General features: G+C 34.0%; 1 protein-coding gene across 1 annotated transcript in view; it reads right to left on the bottom strand.

The window, feature by feature from the left end:
• mtm (phosphatidylinositol-3-phosphate phosphatase) overlaps positions 1-24,927 on the bottom strand; it is a 61,800-nt gene that overhangs the window by 4,715 nt on the left and 32,158 nt on the right. The window contains exons 6-12 of the mRNA XM_076511236.1: positions 24,185-24,259; positions 23,674-23,748; positions 22,114-22,302; positions 20,512-20,796; positions 7,215-7,322; positions 6,303-6,395; positions 5,345-5,458 (exon numbers count right to left, since the gene is read on the bottom strand). Coding sequence (XP_076367351.1) covers positions 5,345-5,458; positions 6,303-6,395; positions 7,215-7,322; positions 20,512-20,796; positions 22,114-22,302; positions 23,674-23,748; positions 24,185-24,259 — 939 coding nt within the window. The remainder of the gene's footprint in view (positions 1-5,344; positions 5,459-6,302; positions 6,396-7,214; positions 7,323-20,511; positions 20,797-22,113; positions 22,303-23,673; positions 23,749-24,184; positions 24,260-24,927) is intronic.

Below are 24,927 nucleotides of genomic sequence, written 5' to 3'. Positions count from 1 at the left end.
TAATGAGTAGCATATGTAAAAATATATTCTGTTACTTAACTGTCTTATTTCAAGTTAAAGACTAGAAAATGGCCCTGAATAAGAGAACTCCACCTTTGAAAAGTGCTTGGGCTATAAAGTTTCTATTTCATTTCTATCAAGACTTCTTAAACCTACATGTTTTTGTTTTTCTAACATTATGAACCCATCCATAAGATGATGATTATATTCATGAAGAACATTCTAGCCCAACAAAATACCAGTGCAATGAAGTTGGACACATTTACCTACATCAGAAATAAAATAATAAACATGGATATCAAAATGATAAAGACTTACAGTCCAAAACTTTACAATCTTCAAGCAACATCAATGGCTTTTCCACAGAAAAAAAAAAAAACTGAAAATACTGGAACTTGATGGAGTTCCAATGATATACTTTAAAGCTTTTAATGTACTTAAACTTGGTCTTGGATGCTGATGTTTGTGTACACTTGAGGGTATATAAAATGTCTCTTAAGTCAGACTGGGTGTGACTGATGATGGCTGAAGTAATTTCCAGAGCGAAAAGGGATCTTGTTCTTATAATATGAAATTAGTTCCCAGTTCAAAGTATATTAATTGTGTAGTTTATTTTTAAAGAATACACATTAATACTTTCTAGACAGAAGTGGGTGTACTTCACACAATGAAAATACTTCATAAAATTGCATAAAACTTAAACTTAATAAATAATATCTAATTTTGGTTTTGAAAAGTTCATATAACTTCATTTAATTTTTTGTATCAATTGTTTTATGTTGTGAAATTCACAATTTTTTTTCAAAAATAAATTACTTTATTTTTTAAAATTGAATTTCAATTTTTTATTGTTTGTCAGATAGTTCCACTTTATATATACCGTGAATTTCAATTTGATTCTCATTATCACATTTTTTTATTCTTTATTTTGCTAGTTGCAATAATAACCACTTACAGTTATAAATAATAACTAGCATGTGACCTTTCATAATGGAATCAGGTAAAGATCAATTTATATCTAATAAATATAGTTTCTTTTCAATAAATAAGAACTTGAGTGACTGGAATACATTGCTGTTTTCAACTCTGCTCGACATACGTAAATACGCTTACCCAATAACTTGTTACAAAGGGAAATTCTGGTATCTTTCCAACTATTTAAAAACAATGCAACATGAAAACATTTTCTAGAATCAAAAGAACATTAAATTTTCTGTAAAAAAATTGCAAGATTTGTGGTTGCTCTTCCTTGAAAGAGTAATTTTGTTTCCCATCACTATCCCATGAAGTTATTTTCCTGTACAGAAAACGTATTTGCAATAAGCAATTCCCTCCACTCACAAGATTAGCTTTTCACATTGTACTGCCTTCTGTGTGCTAACTTATTTTTATAGTGCATACCACAGTCCTTCTGCACTTCCCTCATTGGAATCAAAGATTCCAACATGCCTATCATACACATAAATCATCATGCATCACTTCTCCACTAATGTAACACATGCAACTCCCTCTATAAACCACTACTGAACTTTTACTGTGAAGTTTGATAGAAAACACAAGCACCAGAATATTGTGGTGGTGGTGGTGGTGGGGAATACACATTTGTTAGAATCCCACATTGAAAAGATGGAGGAACCAATGTTTCCCGAAAATAAATGTCTGAAAAATCTACTTTTGTAGCAGAAGAAAAACACATCAGATAATTAAAAGAAAGGCATTACACCACTTTTGAAATGGGTATTTACTTGTCATGATCAGCTACAAACAAACATGGCAGAAAAGTGAGTACATCCAAGTGGGAGAGGATAAGACAGGAAAGTGATTCTAACTGGATAACTATGGAAACGCAGTCCCAAAATAGTAAACTTAGTAATAGAGGTTATGTCCATTAGTGTAGAATTGCTAAGGCACAGAAGATTGTATTCAGTAAATCAATTACATCCAAAACCTCCATGCTGGATACTGACACCTGTGCAAGGGTAGGATGACTATCATACTGACTTCATCTCAGACCCTGAAGTCATGGATAGAAGGAAAACACCAACTTCAAAGCATGACACAGGATTGTCACTGGGTCGTAGATCCAGGAATGCATCCGCTGGTATCCAAGAGAAGTCCATTGCATGCAATTAACTCCTGCAACTATAACACTTTTAAGGTCAATAAAATCCCTGCACAAGAGAGAACAAGAGGGTGCCCAGACCAGAAACAAAAACATCCAACATGTACCATCCGTGACCCATTACACAGAATGAAGAATCAAGGGAGGAAGATTGGCAACCCCAAATCTATATGAGAATTTAAGTTGACTGTTAACTCCATATCAATAACCAGCCTGCATGGTACTGGCATGAGGGTGTGATAAGGACACCAAATCAAAGGGATAAACTGCATTCAGGCAACTCACTCCATGGTGTCATTCAATGGAGAGAATGGCATGCCTTCTATACTGACAGAACACTACTGCTTTACTCTGAACTGAATGGTTATAGCCAGGTATATAGAACCCATCCATCAGAATGCCTGCATGGTCATCAGCTACACTCCACCAGCTTGGAACTGTTAAATGGTAAGGACTCCCATTAAAATAAAGGGGAGAAAAGGGTGTTGGAAAGTCTGTAGGATGGCTATACCAAAGACAGTACAAAGGGTGATCACGAAACCCTATCTTGAAAAGCAGACCATACAGATTTATTCAATATGAGCATGGCAGGGATGGACAGCTATCCCTTTCTGCATTACCAATGCTGTCCATGGGTGGTACAAACCAAGATTGGCTTATTAATGAAGCAAATATCTTAAGGTTATTGACCATCCAGTGATATGATGAGAGTGCTCCTCCACAGACCAATGACATGAAGCCTCTTAGTGATTGATCTACACTCCCCAGTCCTGAAGAGATGCATCTATGAACAGATATGAACCTGACCACAAAGGAGGAAGCAGGACACCTATTGATGTATGAGCCTTGTCAAATTACTATTGAAGCTCATCCACAATCTAGAAAGTAAGGGTTATAGGAGAATCCAAAGAATCCCAAGCAAGATCAAGGTTCTATTGGTCGTGGAGGGCTCAGTGAAGGGATCATTCAAGAACCTGGCTGAGGGTTATGAGAGGAGTCCTAGAAGACCATATCCCCAAAAGCAATAGAACCTCATAAGCAGAAACTGAAGGAGCAGACATGGTGTTCTAGAGAGCCAGAGAGAAGAAGATTGGGCCTGACTAAGATGGATGTAAAAGAAAACACCTAGATGAACAAGGTACTGGGTGAAATGGAGAAAGAACTTCTCCAATTTGATCAACCAGCCCACATGAGCAGTTTTAGGAAGGAGCTAACATTCCTTTGGAATGAGTGAGAAGAAACCAGATGTCCAAATAAAATCAAAAGCACAACCTCAGGGCATGAAGATTACCACCACCCAACACAAAATGAATGACATCAAAGCCAGACTGAGGTGTGGGGCAAGAAAATAGTACACCACCCCATGGTGGACAAACTGAAGACTGAAGATATGGACGTAAATGCTCTTATATAGAAATATGCAGATAAGCATTGAAGATGTCAATCTTTGTCATCTGAAGACCCTGAGAAAAAGCACACTGAAAAGTAAGGTAAAATCCCATGGTAAAATATGAGGTGTAAACATATTAAATTAAATAGGACAAGGTGATGAACAGTCTCCAGTCCCGTCTATTCAGGAACTACAAACATGAAGTAGGTTCGAGTGCCTGTTATGTGAGGTGCTCTTGCAATGCCTTGGTAAAGTACCAAGTGACCTTGAGGAGGAGGAAAGGAAATAGGCACATGAGACAAGGGAGGAAGAATAAGAAAATATATGATGAATCTCTGATAAAACTCAGTGAACCCAAACGGAGATAAAAGAGCTCCACTGTTAAATGAAGATCACCAGACAATCTCCCATCGGGTAGTCATCAGAACTGTTATTGCCATACCCTGTGCTGTCATGAAAAATAGCAAACGGTGGCACCTCAGGAATGAAGAACCAACAAAACTGGAAAAAGAAAGGTTGTGAGACAAGAATCGGGTGTGCTACAATCGGCTCTGACAACTACAAACAAAGCCATCAGATGAAATAGAGTAGATTGTTGTTGGACTGAAGCTACTCTAATGTTGAAAAATTCCAGGATTATGTCAGTTATGAAAGGAATTAAGGAACAAGAAGTGAAGGTTTAGTAACAGTATATATAGAGAGAGTCACATGCATAAGGTGATAGTAGTACTCTCCTACTAGAGAAAAGATGATACATGATGATTTGTGAGAGAGACATGTTGGAATCTTTGATTCCAATAGTGGGTAAAGATGGCTTGTGCAATGCACTAAATAAAAATTGTATACAGAGGCCAGCATAAAATGGGAAGAGCTAATCTTGTGAGAAGGGAGAAGTACTGTATCGGAAACTCTAATTACTTTTGACACTCCCTCTACATTGACATAAATAGTTTATAATCTGCTGTACTAAATAGTGTTTAAATTTAGCCTATAGCTATTTCCAAAGTTGAGCTTCATTAATAGTTGTTCAGATCACAATGTTGTGAGATAATAAAAGAGTAGATATGAAAAATTGTATTGTTAAATTTGTGAAAGGGAAATAAGATGATGTTAGAAACAAAATATGGATAATTATCTTCTTAAGTGGTGATAGTGTCTTAGTAATTTAAACCTACATTTTGGAATGAACAAACAAATTCTAAAAAACTCAATATCTGTTGTTTATAGGCAAGACTTAAGTAGATAGGCATAAATGAAAATGTAAAAAAAACAAAAAAAAATAAAAATTGCCCACTAAATAAATGTTTTAAACTGACAAAATATCAGTTTGTAATTATTTGTTGTTAAAAAAAACTGTCAAAATAGAGTTAGAGTTATTATTTGTACTTACATTTCGAAATTTTACATGCAGTTGTGCACTTGACACAAGAAAAGTGCTAGAAGTCAAGTCAGGATTATATTTATATTATTTTTATAGAAATATTATATAACAAGATAAATATGCATATTTATAATAAACTCGACCTTAATTTAACATGATACTAAAATACCATTCACTTTTCCAGTTCCAAAGAAAGCATTTATACATACACCAATACTTAGCTTTTACATAGTTGCATTGACCAATAGGTTTATAATTTGAAGACAAAAAAGTTAATGTTTAAGTAATTTGAACAAGCTTGTTTTTTATATATTACTTAAAAAAAATCATATTTCAAGTTATTACCAGCTACATATTCAACACTACTTGTGTAAACATAACCAAACTTTATTTACTATACAACAAATATGTCACTGTTATTTTAAAAAGGTAATAGAATCTTTTAACTTGCCTCTTTCACTCGTTGCTGCTCGGTGTTATAAAGAAAAGTTCCAAACAAGCAACTGTAGAGGTGGTCCAAAATTGTTATTAAGAAGTGTTCATTAAATTCAAAAGCATTTGGAAACTGAAAAAGGATGTAATAAAAATAAAAAAATCATGTATTGTAACACAGGGTTTTTTTACTTATTTCACTTACCAAAACTATTAATAAAACTCAAACACATTTATCACAGTACTTTATACTAATCCCAATTTTTCCCCCCTATTATCTTTCAGCAGACTCATTTCTTAAAAGAATTTGCAAGATATACCTCTTCCAGAAAATGTAACTTGTTTATTAATTTAAATCTAAATGGATATGAAAAATTATAATATTAAGTTTACAACTGTTTGAATTAAAACAAACAGTTCTTAGATAGTGTTTTCCTTTCTTCATCTACCTCACCTGAGCTCTACTACAGCTCAAAATTAAACCGTGTACTAAAGATAATTCATATCAAAATAACAAAATCTTTACCTTTAAGTCTTCTATTGTAATTTTTACCCATATCCACAGACAAATAATCAGAATTAAGAAACACTAACACATGATATATTAATAGTTTATTCAACAAATATTTTACAGATAGTTTATTGAGAGATGTATCTTAAAGAACTTTTAAATGTATTAAATGAACCATAGATAAATTCAGAAATATTGTGAAAGAAAATGATTTAAAATGATTTATTGGACTGGTTATATTGATATTACTTTCTATACTTTCTTTTCTTAGTCTTACAACCTACCAATTTTACTCACTGACAACAAGTGTCTTTTAAAGCCTTTTCTAGCTGATATTTTATACGTCTTACCAGGATAAAAAGTCACTAGAGGAAAGCATCATCTATCATGTCATGTTAACTCCAACTACTGATATGCATTAAACTTCCAAGACTACTGCTTAAGTACAACTGTATTTATACTTTACCTGCTGTGTAATTTGCCAAGCACAATCTATAAATTGCAGGAAAACTGGGGATCTGTCTGCATCAGAATGTTTGTCATCTCCGTGACCAATACGCTGTAAATATATTAATTGTTTAAATAAAAAATCAGGATATTTCATTTTTTTTTATAAAATGTAGGGGAGTGAAATAGAACCAGAGGCTGCCAGAATGACATCATTTACACTAGAATCACGATTTTTTTTTAATTACCACTATTTATTACTACTTATAAAGGCATATACTCCATTTGATACTATGTCATCTCAGTGAAACTGGCTGACACCACTGTTTTAGTTTATGAATTATTATGTAATATAAAAAAGGAGCAAAAGAAAGTAGAATAAGACAAACATTTTGTTATGATATTTGCAGATATTCCAAGAACTTTTAACTCAGTCATCACATAGATATTGTTATGAAAGAAAACACTGTATAGTATTGTAAAGTTCTGATGACCTGTTGAAGAGATATTTACAATACTGTTTCAATGAACAATCCAAGTTATTCCTACATAAACAGTTCTACTGTCTATTTGATAAAGAAATCCTATTATTATACATGTTACATTGGATGTTCATTGTATTAGATATGTTTTACAAACTTGGGAATAGAAAAGGATTAAACATTTGTCTGCTACAGACCTACAGTAACAATGCATAGTTTAAAAGTAACTAAATATGCATCACAATTCAAATAAAATATTAATTTCATATATGCTACTTATGTCATTCAATAACCATCAGCCTCAAAATAGAAATTATGTAGTTCAATACTACTGGTACTTTTGAGAATTGCTTAATCCCATTTAACAAAAGATTATCCACACTTTTATGGCATGTTTTAATTATAAAAAATCACACTTTTATGAAAATTTATTGTTAATGTCTATGCACCTGTGCAAACTTGTGTCCAAAACTAATCCATTCTTTTTCTATGAGAACTTCAAAGCCTTTGATAGTTCTGTAGTGTGGGTCAAGCATAAGCATTGCTAGACTAGTCAACTGTGGAAGAAAATATATACAATATTCTGACATTAAAATTTTTCCATCTAAAACGGACAAATCTGCTTATCTGTTAAAATTAATACAGAGTGACTGTTCACATCAACAGTTTTATAGAAATTCTATAATGTTTCTTTGAAAATTACCAACTTTTTTTTTGTTTGTTTCAGAAAAATATTCTTAATTATTTTATGTAAAATCATACTTTGCAAATGAAATCTCCTTGTAACAATTTTTAAATTTACTAATAGCTAGTACGCTGCTTCCATAAATGTTCTGTAGCTTAATGAAAATTATGGAATGCCCAGTGGTCAAAAGCAGGAGGAATTATCCCTATACTATACATTTTCTCCAAATGCTTTTCTTAAATTTAACATTGTTTATGAAATACATTACAATACTTAAATATGATCAGTAAAATGAAAAATTTTAATAATCTTTAACCTGTTGAATGCCAAGTATTTCAGCTGCTACAGCAGCTCCTATGCCGGATTTTTTTCAGCAAAATTGAATAACTTTTAAAACATTGGATCAAAAGTGAAACAATTTGTATGTATGGTGCTGACATCTAGCGTTGAAGTTAGGTATTATTGAGAATAAATTATCTCATACGTGGCACAGTGTTACTGATCGGCTTGGACGAGTTATCTCGTCTACGGCACTAAACAGGTTAAAAATTATCCAAATTTTACATCAGAACTTACTTACTGCAAACACAAACTACAACATGATTGAAAGCTCTGATTTCTAATATCCTATCAAATTTCATGTCCCCTTATCTTAAAACTCTTGGCCTCTATCCAAACCTTCCAGCATACCTTTGAATAACAATTTTATGCTTTTAAACAAACTCTAGAAAATGTTTCAAGTACCTAATGAGGAAGGAAGTGTGATTATTTCAAATTATAAACATTGCACAATAAAAATTCTAAAGAAACTGTGATGACAAGAAGACACACTGAAAACAGTTGTTACTACACCTGATTAAGCCTTGGTTAGGAATCTTTTATTAAAAGCTTAATACTGAGATCAACGAAGCTTCCAACTAAAAATTAGATGAATTATTTTAAAATAAAAGGACCAACTAAACAAAGCAATAGCCATATCAGAAGCTGAGCTCTTACATTAAGATAAATATTGTAATAAGTGACTTTATAAAAATATATGCCAGAAATAACTAAGAATTATCGAAATATGTTTAAAAATCTAATTACAGATTTTTGTTTTTGTTGAATTAATTGATTCTTATGTGCCAACAAAATGAAGTTCTTTTTGTACATGACTTAAAAGAAGAGGTCAAATAGCAATACTTTATAACCTAGAAACACTTCTTATGACAATTGTTTGGTGGTTGTTTGACAAAGCAACAAGGCTATCTGCACCAGACAGGTGGTAAGAAAGCAAATCAACCTTTGTTAAAAATAAGAATTGTTTCATTTCTTTTTGGAAGTACAACAATTCCCTGAAAACAATTAAAGGTAAACAAAAACCAATATAAACAGAGGAACAAATATACAAAAATTAAAAGTAAACAAGGTAAAAAAGATACATGCCAAAATATGAAATTTGTTTTTAAATCTCAGAAAAAGGTAAAATCTATATAGAATTAAAATAGTCAAAGGACCATATAAAACTAAAAAAACAATCAAGACAAAAAATGTCATCAATGATACTGTCCCAAGTCGATGGTAAATTCTGAGTGCAAACATGTCTAAAATGGTGCTGCCACTTCTAGTCATAACAACAGCAAAATATGAGCAATTTTGGTGCAAGTGCCACATGATGGTGCATCAGTGCAGAAAATGAAGCACTGAAAAGTTGTGACAAGTGCAAAGTCTTGTCAAGACAAATTTCTCCTTTTGATCCCTGCAGAACTAGATAGCCAAATGGCAATAGTAGGCTTTGGAAAAGCTTGTTGGAATTTTCTTCACCACAAGCTGACTGCCAACAGCACATATCCAAGCCTTGATCACAGGACAGTAGTACATATATAGAACAAATACAGCATTATGGCACCAAAGCAGACTGATTTAGCTGTGGTGTCAGCAAGCTCATTCCCCCCAAATGCCAATGAAGCTCAATATGCATAAAGATGAGACATGAACATATTACAAAGAAAATTGGGCCAGGAAGTTCAAAATATCAAGGACAATGGGATGATAAATCACATGAAGCAACTAAGAGAATCTGTGTAAACAGTATTGTCAAAGTAATGGCTTACTGCTACATGATCCAGGGCAAGAGAGATAAGATACAACTTGTCAGAGAACACAGAAACTGTAAAGGAGAGTCTGTGCAAAACCAAATTATGACAATCCATGGAAGAGTCCACAGAAAGAACCTGACTTCAAACCATCCATATAAATAGCAATAAAGGTATAATGCTTCAGTTCGGTATAGAGGAGGCAGTACTTTCCATTTGCAGCATCTGCCTTCTTCAGGTGACTTAGGAGAAAGATCAGATATGAGAATAGTAATTTGCCATAGAAAAATAGGTCAAACACTAGAATTGGAAACATCATCCAATGCCATACACAAATTGGTCATGTGCATCTAAATACAGAAGCCAAAAGCTGAAATAATGGACTGTCTTTTACTGAATAAACAGTCCACTTTGGATGGAAAACACAATCCTGGATAGTGTGCTGTGGCCAGTAACACAGTTAACAGTGTATCAATAGGAAAGATGCAAACATTGATGATGTAGAGGTGGTTCATGGAACTTTGTGCAAATTCACTGAAATGACAAAGTGAGGAATGCCCCCATGCAGATCCAGAGCCCCTAATAGCAAACAGGATCCAGCATTCTGAGTGACAGGGCCTGGTTAAACCACAAACCAGAGACCCATAATCAAGTTCTGAACTTATAAGTGCACAATAGATCTTAAGCATAAAATAGCAATCGGCATCCCAAGAAGTGGAAAAGAAAACATGGGAGGTGTTCAGTGTCCTCCTACAGCTGACACAAACAGATTGTGATCAAAAACGAGTCCATAGAACTTCGTTTCTGGCATTACAGGAAGAACATCATCCCTGGGCTGAATCTGGTATCAAAAATGCATGTAAACAGGTTTTTAAAATAACACCATGTGTGTTTATCCAAGACACATGACAACTGAAGGCAGTTTGAAGCTGCTACTCAATAAACTTCATGTTCAATGACCAACACAAAATGTGGAAGCTGTCAAAGTAGACTGTTTGTAACAGTTGGAAAAATTATGACTAATGGAGTGGATATTAACACTGAAAAGTGTAACACTCAAGATGCAGTCCTGAGAGACTCCAAGTTCCTGTGAGAATGAATGAGAAAGTGTAGAACCCACATGAACCTTGAATCATCTGTTGAGTAAAAAATTCTAAAGAAAAATTGGCAAACTGCCACATAGGAGTGGAAGTAATGTAAAATCCCATTCCTCCATATCATGTCATAAGCTTTCTCAAGATCAAAGATGGAAACTAAACATTCTCTCTAGGGTAAGGCTTCCATGATCAATGTTTCAAGTTGAATCAAGTGGTCCATAGTTGATTACTGCCATTGAAACCCACACTGGATAAGTAAGAGAAGGTTGTTTGATTCTATGAATCAAACAAGACAAGAATTGCACGTACTCTCCAAAACTTTACAAAGCAGTAAAGTCAATAGTTTGCTGGAATCTTTGGATCCTTCCCAGGCTTAGAAAATGGCAGTATGATAGCCTGGCACCAAGCATTAGAAGCACTGGCACCATCCAAGTTTGTCTTCCTGCCAAATCCATTTGAAAACAACTAGAAAGATAGAAATACAGGCAGGAGATAAATGGTGCAGCATCTCATAATGAATATTATTGGGACTGACTGATGCACTGCTGGATCAATGAAGAACAACCTGCAGTTCCACTATGGTGAATGGACAATTGTAATCAGAGATACCACCTCCAAAAGAAAAAGTAGCAATCTCTCAGGCCAGAACCTTGATGATCTAGAAGATTGTGGAGGAAGTAGAAGAGCAGAACAGATAAAAAAAAAAAACTCTCTGAAAGGGTGTTAGCAATGTTGAGGACAATGTCAACTTCCCAGCCATCAGAGGACAAGATCAAAAGATATTGGAAGGTGTACAACCCACCAACAATCCAAATCTTGTACCGCTCAACTATGGAGCTAATAGAACTAGAAATGCTGTAGGAGAACTTAATCCAAGATTCCTTCTGACTTTGACATGTGATCTGCCAAGTGTGGGCAGGGGCCTGCTGATAAACAATGTGGTTAGAAAGAAAAGGATACCATCAGAAGGACAGTATGAATCAATCCAGGTCTTAATGTCATCCAATCTGCAACAGTTCCCTGAGTCAGTATTACTTAGCAGAGGTTGTCAGGGCAGAGAGCCATTTGATTTGTGACCATGACACTTCTCTTTAGAAGACACATCCTCTGTTCACTTGCATGGATTGTGTACATGGTTGAGTGGGCAAATCACTGTCAGAAATGGTGAGTCTAGTGACTGGACATAATTATATAATGGTTTTAAACTTTGGGGCTGATGATAGAAAGAGACTTGAGCAGCCACCATAAACACAGATTGGAGATGTGGACACATCAAATCCCTTTTTCACAGAGGAAAACAAACTCTGAAGATAAGAAAAAAAGACTCTTCAGGATGCATGGAAAGGTCAGTCTGCATACCCACTGAGGTAGTACAGCAGAATGCAGCAGCATATGTCTTTGTCAGCATGGAAGACAAAAGTTTCCGTATCTCAGAATAAGACATGTTAACAGCTCTCAAGCACTGTACCTCTTTTTCCCTGACCTGCTTGGAACATAAAAAGGAATAAGAAGGATGGGAGTCATCACAGTTGATGAAATGAGGCTCCTGGTCACATAGATCTGCCTTGTGGTCTTTGCCACCATATTGGGCACACAGCACAAAGAGCCATGGCAAGAGGTCTTAGAGTGATCAAACTGCTGGCAATGGAAACACTAGAGAGGGTTAAAGATATAAGGCTAAACCTTACAATGTAAACAAATCAGTTTCACAGATGTGAACATCAAAATAAGAAGGCATGTAGGCCACAGCACCCCTTCTTTGGAAGTGGAGATATGACACACAGCTGATACTTCTTGACTGGAAAGGCTGATGAGAATCTCTGACTTGTAATGTTAAGAACATCCCTTTCAGCAATAACTCTTCTAGATGTATTCAGGGTATCATAGGGAGTAACTTGAACAGAAAATTTCCTACGTTTTCGGACTTCAAGAGAAGTTTGGTGCTTTATAGTTTTGATGTTTCAACCAGAATGTCTTAAAATCTTAATTTTTGGACATATTTGAGAAAGTTGGAAAGATCTTTCAATTCATTCTGAGTAAGAAATGACAACATCTGCCCAAATATCTTTTCAAATAGTAAGTGTAAAATGAGGAATTGAGGTACATTATCAACTGTAGTTTGGGAATGAATATTACAGTCTTACAAGCAAGGTTGCTTACCAAACAAGGGTTGTTTAACATTAGCAGCAAGTAGGTAAGAAGTTTGAAAAGTTATGAGAAAAATTCAATGTCCATGGACTCCACCCATCATGGAGCCCCATAAGGAGACATGCTACAGAACTAAAAGCAAAACGTTCAGTAGCATATCCAGGGTTGGTCACCCTACCCAAACACCAGTATCAGATTCAAAATCCACAAAACCTGCTAAGAACATCCAATACTGGTATTTGGTCTATCCTAGCCTCAAAGCACAGGCCAACAGATCCTGGGAGAGCCACCTGAGACCATCTGTCTACAATAATATAAGGCCGAAGTGGCATGTTGGGATTAGACCCCTCAACCACCAACATACTCTCCTCCCCTTCATGAGTCACAAATGCATGACAAATATGTGAGTGGATATTCAGATTGAAGAGAAGATACTCTAAAATAACAGAACCTTCTCTGGGAGGTCTCCTCACCACACACAAACATCCACAACTGAGGCACATTATGACATAAAACAAAGAAGTATTCAAATATAATAATTATCATGAAATATGTTTTCGTTTTATTCATTAGTGCAGATCATAAATGGGAACACATGTTCCGGATTTATCTAAGTAAAGAGTTACTTAGTGTTGGTGTTTACCAAATGAGTGGTTATACTTGCATTATTGTTGAATTAGGATTTTCTTGAAAAAATATTGAATCATGTGATAGTTACTGCAGAAAATACTTGAAATTGGTTGAATTAATAATTATTGGGTTGATATGTTTTGTATATGCAAGATAACTTAAGAGATACCACAGTGCATAGAAGTGCATTATAACCTTGGTTATAAACTCTGATTGATAAATACCCATCTGTCATAGACTGCAAACCCATTTCATACTGATTACAAAGGTTGTAGCATTTAGATTGCACCTTAGCTCTCACTAAGGTTGGATGTTTCTTATGAAGAAAATCCTTAGAAGCCTCATTCTTATTCATATATTCTGCACTGTATGACTGGGACTGTTACAATCTACAATGCACACATTCTGCAGTACATCCATTATCAAGGTGAGGGAAGTCTAATATAAATATTGCATTCATCTTACACCAGAAAGTCATCTTGCTATCAGAACTTACTTTTTTCCAACTTCTGTGAACTACTTGAAAGAGAAGCAAGTCATGACATCTTGTATGCAAGATTGTTAGTGACTCAGTGATGTCGAGAAAACCCACTTGTAGAGAAATATATATGTAAAAACGGCTCGTTTGGGTTGAGAAAATATTTTACATAGAAGAGCAAACTACGTTTCGACCTTCTTCGGTCATCATCAGGTTCACAAAGAAAGAGGTAACTGACCGGAAGCTGACCACATATTTGAAAGGGGTTGTGTAACTGAGTGTCGGAATGTAGAGGGCGGTGTTAGATGTTTGAATATATAATTTTGTTTATTTTATTATATTAATAAAGGTATAAAGGCATTCTTTTATATTGGTTTATTTTGGGTTTAAGTTGTTGTATAAATAAGGCTTCTTTAATTTTGCGTTTGTTTCTTTATTTAGGTATTTGAGTGTTTTCTATGGTTATGTTGTGTTTATTTGACTTGCAGTGTTCGAAAACGTGTGAAGGTGACTTTTTATGTTCTTTGAATCTGGTTTCCATTTTTCTACTTGTTTCTCCATAATAGAAGTTGTGGCAGTTATCACATTGTATTTTATAAATAATGTTGGTGTGGTGTTTGTCAGTGTAGTTTTTACATAGTATAGACCTCAGTTTTGTGCCTGGTTTTTGAATAAATTTGGTATTAACTGGAATGTCATATTTTGTCACTAGTTTTTGCCAAATGTTGGTTATTTTACTACTGATGTCAGGAATATATGGTATACAGCAGTATATGGTTTCGTGATTTTTTTGATTCGTGAGATATATTTACTTCTGTTGGTTGATTTTGCTTTCTGTCTAGGTGTGTGCGTATAATGTTTTCTATGGTTTGTGGAGGAAACTTATTGATGTTGATGAAGTATTGTTTTATTTTGTCTAATTAGTCGTTAATTTTATCTGGTGAGCATAGTTTTATAGCTGTGTTTATTTGGTTTCTTAGCATGTTGAGTTTTTGTTTTGTTTCATGTGCTGAGTCCCAAGGAATGTATAGTCCAGTATGGGTGATTTTTTGGTGGATTTCTGTTTTGAATTGTGTGTCGGTTCTTGTAATTTTGAGGTTAAGAAATGATATTTGATTGCTTTCTTCCTGTTCACATGTGAAGTTAATGTTGGAATGAATAGAGTTAATGTGATTGAAAAAATTAAGATTGTGTTCTGTAGATTTGAAACCCGCAACTGTGTCATCTACATATCTGTACCAGTATAGTGGTGGATGTAATGCTGTGTTAATTGCTTGTGTTTCAACTTGTGTCATAAAAATATTGGCAACCCAGTATCACCAGTTCTAGCATTAAATAAGATCTGATATTTCTTTCAAGGAATTTAGGCACATGTATGACAAAACCAAAATCATAAAGAAAAACCAGCCAATCTAAAAATCAATGATTCACAGGGTTCAGACAAATATACATTTCCTTTCTATTGGTGTTCATCAGATGAGTGATTATGCTGGCATCATTGTCCTTACCATCTGTCATGTATGCCCATATGCACATACACATCAGTAGGTAGAAGAAACACAGGTTTCAACAAAAGTAATCCTTTCTGGTCTTTACCAAAGTGTTTTTACCAACGATGATGTGAAAGAGTACAAAGTAATGAGGAACAAAATTCTACATCAACACATTTTGTTGTCAACTCACTTTAATCATTCCAAACAAGGATAAAAACACAAACAACAAAAATAGTTCTGAACATGAACAATAACACTACGAATAATGTAGCGGCATTGATGTAGTGCCATGAACTAGAGAGAACTTCAAGTTATTCCTTGTGAATCAAAGTGACATTTTAATAGTCACCACCAATTAGGCTCAACGAATCAAAAACCTTCACTTGAGCTACTTTTCATATACTTGCTTGAAAGTGTTATGTCTAAGCAACTATTCGAAATACATTTCCAGTTTAAGAAAATTATAAATACTGATATGGTGCTTACATCCTAGCCAGAATCACACATTAATAAGAAGAAGGGGAAAATGTGAGGGAACAAAAGAAGTATCCCAATAAAGTCATCCAATGGATACTCCTGGAAACAAGAGAACTGTATCTGAAGATTGAAGAGGGGAAACATATCACTTCTAAGCCAAGTATACTCTTTGCCAACTGTGACAAGCAAAACATAAGAGTGAAGAATTAAAGAAGGACACCCAAGTGGGAAAGAATGTGACAGGAAGTAATCATAACCATACAAATTTAATGTAACTCAATCTCACAATGAAAAGAGTATGTAAACAAATAGTGCACCCCTGGGTGCAGAGTGGTTAGGGTATGGCAGATTATACTGATGAGACGAAGTACCTAAAATAGAAGGACTGGGAAAGGGAAGGACAGAAGTAGTTGGAGGTAAACATGATTTTGACCAAGAAAAATGGCTTATAATAATCATAAGTGTGGACTGCTATTGAACCAACATCACTCAAAGCTCTATAGTTTCCAGGACCATGTCAGAAATGGTGCCATAAAAAATATCTAAGATGTCAAAGGTAAAGGACCTGTGCCAATATGGCATCATGTTCTATAAAGTCCCAACAACAATGAAACCATGTATGTGGCACCAAAGTTGATATGCGAGTTAAAGTGGAGCATGGCATGGCAAAGGTATCTCCAGAAAACCCCTCAAGATTTCTGTGGAGAGCCCCAGATAGGAAGTGTTTGGAAGAATAATACTATACTGCATTAGTAAGGGTAAACACAAGCAAGAATATTGGACATGGGTAAGATGATTCAGGAGTTGTCCCCAAAACAAGCAATGAGGAAACTAACAACTGCTGGTCTAAAAATGGAAAGGCAGCACAACAGTAGGAAAGTGCACCTTCATCTGAAGTCTGCAAGGGGCATGGATGATAATCCTCTCACTTAATTGAGAGACAAAGTGATCACAGCTTGAACCTGAATACCAGATGAGGGAAGAAAAAACAAAAATAGACTGGGAAGGTTATTAATGTAATAAGAAAGAGCACAGTGTATAGGAAAAGAGGAAAGAAATAAAATGTCACAAAAACCATAAAGACCTCATCAGGCAGAGTAGACTCCTCAGGTTAGGAATTGGAAGGAAATGCAAAATATTTAGGAGGGAACAAGAAAATTAAGGTCTATATGTCAACTTGCACAAGATCAGCTAGTTCTGGAGCAGCCTGGACAATGCCAGAAACAAAGGTTGTCCCATGTAACATTTGATCTTCTAGCATACAAAAGCAGATAAATCCACTGTCTGGTTGCCCACATATGAGGCCCAAAAAAAAAAAACTTGTTGTTGGTGTAACTCTCAAAGCTGTATAACTAACTTTAGAATTCATTATACAAAAATGATCACCTAATTTGAGTGCAGAAAATAAAGAGACCAGAATTTAATGCTACTAAGAGAAGATAAAATGGGTTGAATGAAATCACATTAATTTAAAAACAACCACTTTGTGAAGAAACAAAGTTGAAAACGAAGCATTAAATAAACAAAAAGGTGTGTATGAACCCAAGCATTGCCAAATGAGAAGTTTGGACAAAATATTCCCTCATCATTTTTACATGTGAATTACAATTAAGGTCATAAAAGTTTACACATTTACAAGAAATTAAACTCAATTAAAGAATTACAACAATTGCATCATACAATAACACATCTTTATTCCAGAAAAGATATAATTTTAAACACAAAGGGTGAGGCTTTAGATTAACATTTTCCTTACCTGGCCCAGTAAGTCTTAACATCAGATGAAAAAATTAGTAGATCAGACCAGAATATGCTAAACTGGCAAAGTGAAGGAAATTCACTCCTACAGAAAACCCATCTGGAGCACAAGATGGTACCTCAGACAGAAAGTTAATACAAGAGAGGAAATACAAAAAAGTGGTAAGAAAAAAAGATGAAAAAAATGAGAAACCAAAGAGTGAAATAGAAGACAAGGGGATTGATTCTCAACAAGTGCAAATAGATGCCAAAGACAGGGGACTGAGAAAGAAAAGGAAGAATGTCAGTAAGTCAGGACTGAAAGAGTGATGGAGGGAGACGAGGCATTTAGAGGTGAGAAAGAAGCTACAGAGAAAGGAAACAGTATAAATTGTAATAACATACAATTATGAAAGATAAAACAAAAGATGTAGAAAGAAACATGTGAGAATGAAACTCAGAAAGAGATTGAAAGGTTAAGGTCATTTCTCAAATGCTAAGGTACTACCTTAAGCAAATCAGGTTAAATCTATAGTCCAACAGATCATTCTCAGAGGCTGTTAGTCTCCTACTGGTGGAAGGCTTTTGTCACATGATGACATCATCATACACCAGGGTAGTTCAAATCAAACATAAATTTGGATAGGAGATACCTTTGAGAGTAACAGGTTACAGAACAAGAGAAACTGAGTTAGGAATATGAACCCAAAAAGAATCAAAATGTGTCATATAACATATGAAGGAGCAAACCAAACAAGGATGCCCAAATGGACTGGAAAGAAAGTATAGGTGGGAAATGGAAGGTGAGGAAATGGTTGCAAAAGCCAGAACACAATCAGTGGCAGCATAGGTCCTAGGGAGAATGGACTTAGATTGGACTAGAGGATGACATAGGAGAAATGGTAAAGATATGTTACATAAATGGGATAACAATCTGACCGACAACAACAAAACAAAATAAGGAGAAGGAATCAAGTTATGAGGGAGGAAAGGTAGATAGAACATTATGACAAAAACTGAAATTTAAGATGGGAAGGGACATAAAGAACCACACTAAGATCCCAATAGGCAAAGAAAATGAATGGAAAGGACAAAGGATGGCAAAACCCAGAAGAAATGGAAGGAGATAAGACAAGGTTACGCAAGAGTTGAGCATGGGCAGGTGGACAAGCCTTCAACAAACTACAAGGTGAAAGACAGAAACCACAGTGAAGAGAATAAAGTCAGAGGTATACTAACATCTGTAAGAAACAGACTTGAAAGAAGATCTCATGGATCAAGAAAGAAGTATGAAAGTATTGGATCAGTCTCTGGGCTAAAACAAAACCATACATAAAGATAAAGAGTGACAATATTTGTGAAATGAGGGACCATTTTGTGATGAGAATCTTGGTGGAAGATAACTGAACTATCACCAAATAGAAGAAACCAGGAAAAAGACCAGCATAGACCACAATGTAATGGTGGTAGGCTCAGAAAACAGACCCAAGATCTGAGAGCAAAGAGACCAGGAATTGATATTCCCTGGCTCAGTGATATAAGTGACCACAGTAGGGAGGAGAGAATGTATCACCACAACCACCCTACATAATAGATGATGGAAATGGGAGTCAAGGCTCAATGAACCACCAAATTCTCAAATAAGATGATATGGAGAAAGACTCCTTCACTCCCAGAGATCATATCTCCCTGGAGTTAAAATAAGAACTTTAGCCCACTAAAGAGAAGTATGGTATCTAAACAAGGAGTTGGCAGTACCCCACCACAGTCTGGACTCTGTTCAACCACCAAGCCAGAGATCCAAGGAGAAATTCCACAGATCAAGTATTATTCACTGAAGAGAATGCACGAGTCTGACCCATGAGAATAAGAACTTAAAAGGAAGTCCATATCCCCAAACAGATAGAATATATTGGGCTGTTAGAAAAGGTGAGGAACATGTAACCTGCTTACTTCAAAGACAAAGCATAACTAAAAACTATAATGATACTTGCAAAAAAGTAATGACATGTCTACTGAGAAGAGGACTGGGAAGGAATAGCAGAGGTAGAGAGCTGTACTGGTATAGGTTGCACAGTCCTACTGGTTGAGTAATCACTTGATGGTCAGACATAGTGACTGGAGGGGTACAAAGAATGGTGCACTGATTACTAAAAATTATTTTAGCAATGCTTAGTGGGCAGACAAAAAGCTACATATCTTTTGTATGAGAGGAGGCAAGTTAAGTCTTTTGGAATTCCATTGTAGGTTTTTAAATGGTAAACTAAAGATCTCCATAAAAAAAAGTTTTACTTATTGATGGGTAAGTGGATTGTAGAACACACCTTTCAAAACTATTAAGTTAAACTGTAACCAGTTTTATTGACACTGAAGTAATATGCATATTTCCTACTCCAAATAATTAGCAGCAAGTAGTGTTTAGGTTTATGAGCATTTTTGAATCTGTAAACAATGGAAAAATAACTTAGTATAGTGTAATTTAAGGTAGAAAAGAATTCTGATTTAAGAATTAAAAATTCCAATATAATAGCAATCTTATTATTAAGAAATACCCATGTTCTCTTCTTCTAACCTGTCTTGTTTAAAGAATAGTTATAGCCCTAAACAAAAAAATAACTAACTAACTACTACTGCATTTCTTTAACTCCTCTACTGAAAATGTTAAATTAATCAAAATTTAGGAACACTCATTACTTTTTACCTGACAAAGCTTGAACAATTGTATAGCCATTCAAAATATTTTATAAGCCTAATAATATCAAACACAACCTTTTTCTGATGATCAAAAACTATATATATTAATATACACATAGTATCTTCTTTATATGTCTATAAGCAAGCACGTATATATTCAGAACCATTAGTAATGCCTCATAATAAAGGAATACCTGCACATCATTGAAAATAAATCAGAAATATTTTTCACCTGTGCTGTTCGATCCCAGCCATCACTGCAGTGTACAACAACTGATGTCTTGTTACTCTCAACTTTATCAGCAACTCGCAAAGCACCTGCCAGAATACATCGGACATGTTCTAGCCAATGAGTTGCTTCCAAGTTAGATAACCACCGATATTCATCAATAGAGGGAAAACAAACTTCTTTCAACTTACGCAGACTTTCACGCATTACATGAATATTATGAATGTCTAAAAAAACAAGCTCTGCATTTTGGTAAGCATCTTCACTTTCATAACCACCACCTTTAGCCTGTAAGAGTTAATTTAAAAATATTAAACTGTTAGAATTGAAATTAGTATGAAATACGTTTCAGAGAAAATGTAAAATGTAATGAGTTTTCTTCAATACTGCAAGAATATGCGAGGACAAGCTAATGTTGTCATACCACTTTATATTTTAGTTAAGTGTTACAACAAAATTTTAGTTAACCCTGTTATAACAATATTTTATCCATTATAAATTCCAACCACTTGCATGTATTTGAATAAATTTAACATGCCTTTCAGTATGTATTTGATACATATGGATAAAAATAACCATGTAGTACACAAACAAGTTTGTTTTAAATGAAAAATAAACAAGATACTTGAAAGAAAATTCTTAATAAACTCAAGTGGAAAAAAAAATTATAGCATGAATACTGATTTATACACTTAATTGTAGATAAATAAAGCAACTTTCTAAATGCCAAGCTGCTACTCATAAAAATATATTTATGTAATCTGAATTTTTTATTACATTTGAAACCAAAACAAGAGTATCAAAATAGCATACCATTAACATATATTTTCTACAAAAATGTGAATGTGTCATTTTTAAAATGTTTTCTTCTTCTGAGCATTAAATCTTAACATGGTACAACAAAATACCCTTTAAAGACAAAAGACAGAAAACAACTGGAAAACATAGGTAGGCTTGCTAGTTCTCAAACCAGTGTAATGTTTTTAAAGACATCAGCAAATTTAAGTAGACCACAACACTAAGATAATGAAAATTTACTGGGACTGTAGTTTAAACTGTAGAATATATATTTCTGTACATATTCTATTGAAAATTTAGCTACATGGAATGTACCAAACAACAAAATTTATGATTCAGCATTAAGTGTTTTGACATATGAATAAATCTCCAACTTATCAGACAAAATGTACTGGGTTGAGGAATAATTCGTGAGCGTTTTTTCAAGTTACAAAAAAATATTCATAAATGAAACGCTTTCGCAAAATATTTCATGTCATTTGGTAGATAATTTTTTGCTCTAATAGATGGTGTGTTTGATTTTCATATGTCTTTAATTTTTGCTTTCATTTTCAGCTCATTAAATGGAATGTCAAGTGGACAAAATCGAGCATTTTCGACACCATCTGCTTTTCGCATTTAATTTCTTGCAATTTCGTTTAAAACAATGCATACTATATACCTAGGTATTACATGAAATAAAGTATCATAATAAATGTTTTGGGTGTAATGTGGTCATGCATTGAAGTATTGTATAGTCTTGCATGTAATGCTTGAATGAAATTATTTAAAAATGCTCACGAATTATTCCTCAACCTAATAATATACCTTGTTGGCAACTGCATTCACACTAGGTCGTGCATCCATAATGAAAATCTTGTGAGACTGAGCATTAGCATCCATAATCATCTGAATATATCGTTCATCATCTTTACTTCGCTTTCCACTTACTCCTACCTGAGGCTGACTGCAACGAGTGATAGTAGCTTGGCTCTCTGGATGGATCCACGATAGTACCTGTAATAAAGCACTAAATTACAACACCTTGAATAACATGTAATATTCAGGTGCTTAAGGTTTGCAAGAGACTGATGTTTCCTTGAGTTGAATACTAAGTTGTTTAAAGTCAAAACAATAATGTCACAATGTCTTATAACAACATCAAAATGAAACTTAAGTGTGCTATTAGATTTGTTAATACCAGTTATTCACCTTTTTAAAATGCAAAGGTGATATTCAAGGTGTTTTCACCTAGAAGCTTATTTTCAACAAGTCAGTAGTAGCTTCCACTTCTAACTCACCTAGAACAGTAAGCTTGGACTTTCATTCAAATCATAAGAATGTTTCTGTACATAACCGTGCTAATTATCCCATCACATCAGTATGTTCAAATGATGCAAAAAGATTCAGATCATGAAGTAGCAAAGAGAAATAATCAAATGGAAAAACATACATATAAAATATAAATCACACAAAAAAATAATATTGTGGATGGAACAAAAATAAATATGCTAGTTGTTTTTACAATCCACAATAAGTAAAACAGTGTGTTGAGGTTTACTGTGTTATGTAACACAGTGTTTTACATCACCATAACAGCATGTAATATTATTTTTCAAACAATCATCATTGATATCTAAGTCTTCAAATGTTTTTGCTTGTTTTGAAGCCACAATGAGCCACAAAAAATGAATTTTAAATTTTAGACTTGTAAGCCTATAAACTAACCACTGTCCCAATGGTGGATATTATTAAGTGCTTACAATTAAAATGCAATAGCTTATACTTATCTAAAACTAGGTGAATTTGAACTCAGTAGTTACAGGAAAGTGGGAAATACTCTATGACTTTTTTTTTTTTTAATTCGTAATTTTATAAACTGCCAATCAAAACAACACAATGCAAAAAGATAATGAAATGCAAAATGCATATAAACAATGTATAGTTTTACTTTACAAAAAGAGAAAACCCCAAACCTGACTGCTTTTACAAAGTTCTCCTTCCAAAAACATTTGAGTTTTGATTTTGACCTTTCTCTTTATTTAGTTATATTTTATAATCCTAGGTGCTTTTTTTTTTAATGTTTAGTTAATCATATGTGTCTAAAACAAAATATGTAATTTTGGTCTTTAGTGTTTCTTATAAACATTCAAACAAAGGTATTGACTGATAATTATGTTCCATTGTTTAAAACTTTAAAATATTTATAAGACAACTTTATTCTTTAAATCCCCTATAATGTTATAAATAGCATAAAAATATAAACTTCATATATCATTAACTTGCCTTAATTTTGTGAATACATTATTAAAATAAAGGTTTTTTGGTATCACGTTAATAAAAGCTTCAAAGAAATACTACATTTTCCAAGCCAACAAAAGCACTTACAGGAATCCTTCCTCTGCTTCTGAAGTTCGCTACTGAACGCAAATCATCATCTGTAGCTGCTGCAGGAACTGCAAGCTAAATAAACACATGCTTATGTAAACTTATCTCCCATGAATATTATGACAAAAGCTTCTTTTGAAAAACATAAATCTGCAGCACATTTAACTTTCTAATTGACAACCATTCAATGTTTTATAAATTTTATAAACAAAATTGATGAAGATGTAACATAACCTTTGTAAATCTTACTATAATAATTAAATATTATGAACACTAAAATATCATTATTAGTAAAAATGATCAGTACTTATTTTAATTCCAGCATAATTTATTATGCTGAAAATATTTCAGTAACACGAGTTTTAGTTTTGTACTACAAACACCAGAAATGTAACACTAATAATAATAATAAAAAATGCACAGGTAAATAAACTGCAAGTATTTTTAAACTTGTAACTGTAAAATTAATGTTATATACTGATTGTTATGAATTATATGAAGGCTGACTTACAATTGCTGGGTAAGTATCACAAAGCTCGTAGTTTTCATTGATTTTTGTTATTTTCCAGCTTTCTGTTGGTAGCCCCTACATAAAATATAAAATTAAAAGTAACATAACATTTTTCAATCTATCTTATAAAAGTATATAATAAAGTACATGTATACAGATGTTAGAAGTTACATTTCAGTATAGAAAAATTATATTTCTGATAGGTACTTACCACCTCTCATGTAGACAGCTATTCTTCAATTCTGTCCTCTATCTGCAAATTTCTTTGTGCATGCCAGAAGCCTTGAAACTATAACCCATGCAAGTCATTATGCAACAGTCTTCCACACCATTTGCCCAGTGTGGAAAACAAAAAGTGTTATAAATATGGGTGGAAGTAGGGAGTAGCACATCCAATGGCAAAAGAATTATGGTTGGATACAGATCTGAACCACATGACACGTGAATTTCAATCTTATAATAAATAAAAGTAGATAGAGAATAGAAGGATGAGGCTCCAAGTGTAGAGTGGCTAGGATGTGATGGACCATACATAGTAAGTCAACAACATACCAAGCCCAGTCAACCAATAACTGACATCCACATGAGAGTAGGACAGAGGATTATACTGTCTTTACTGTTCATGAGAATGGAAAGAATCTCGTACTTCTTAACCCATAAATGGGACAATTATAGCAATGTGAGAAATTGATTAATTTGAGAACCCAGTATACCTGGCATCAAAATGATGTCTGAGTAATGTA

This window comes from Tachypleus tridentatus, chromosome 1 (assembly GCF_004210375.1).
Source record: "Tachypleus tridentatus isolate NWPU-2018 chromosome 1, ASM421037v1, whole genome shotgun sequence".
Taxonomy (NCBI): domain Eukaryota; kingdom Metazoa; phylum Arthropoda; class Merostomata; order Xiphosura; family Limulidae; genus Tachypleus; species Tachypleus tridentatus.
This window is presented reverse-complemented; position numbering and strand designations above follow the sequence as displayed.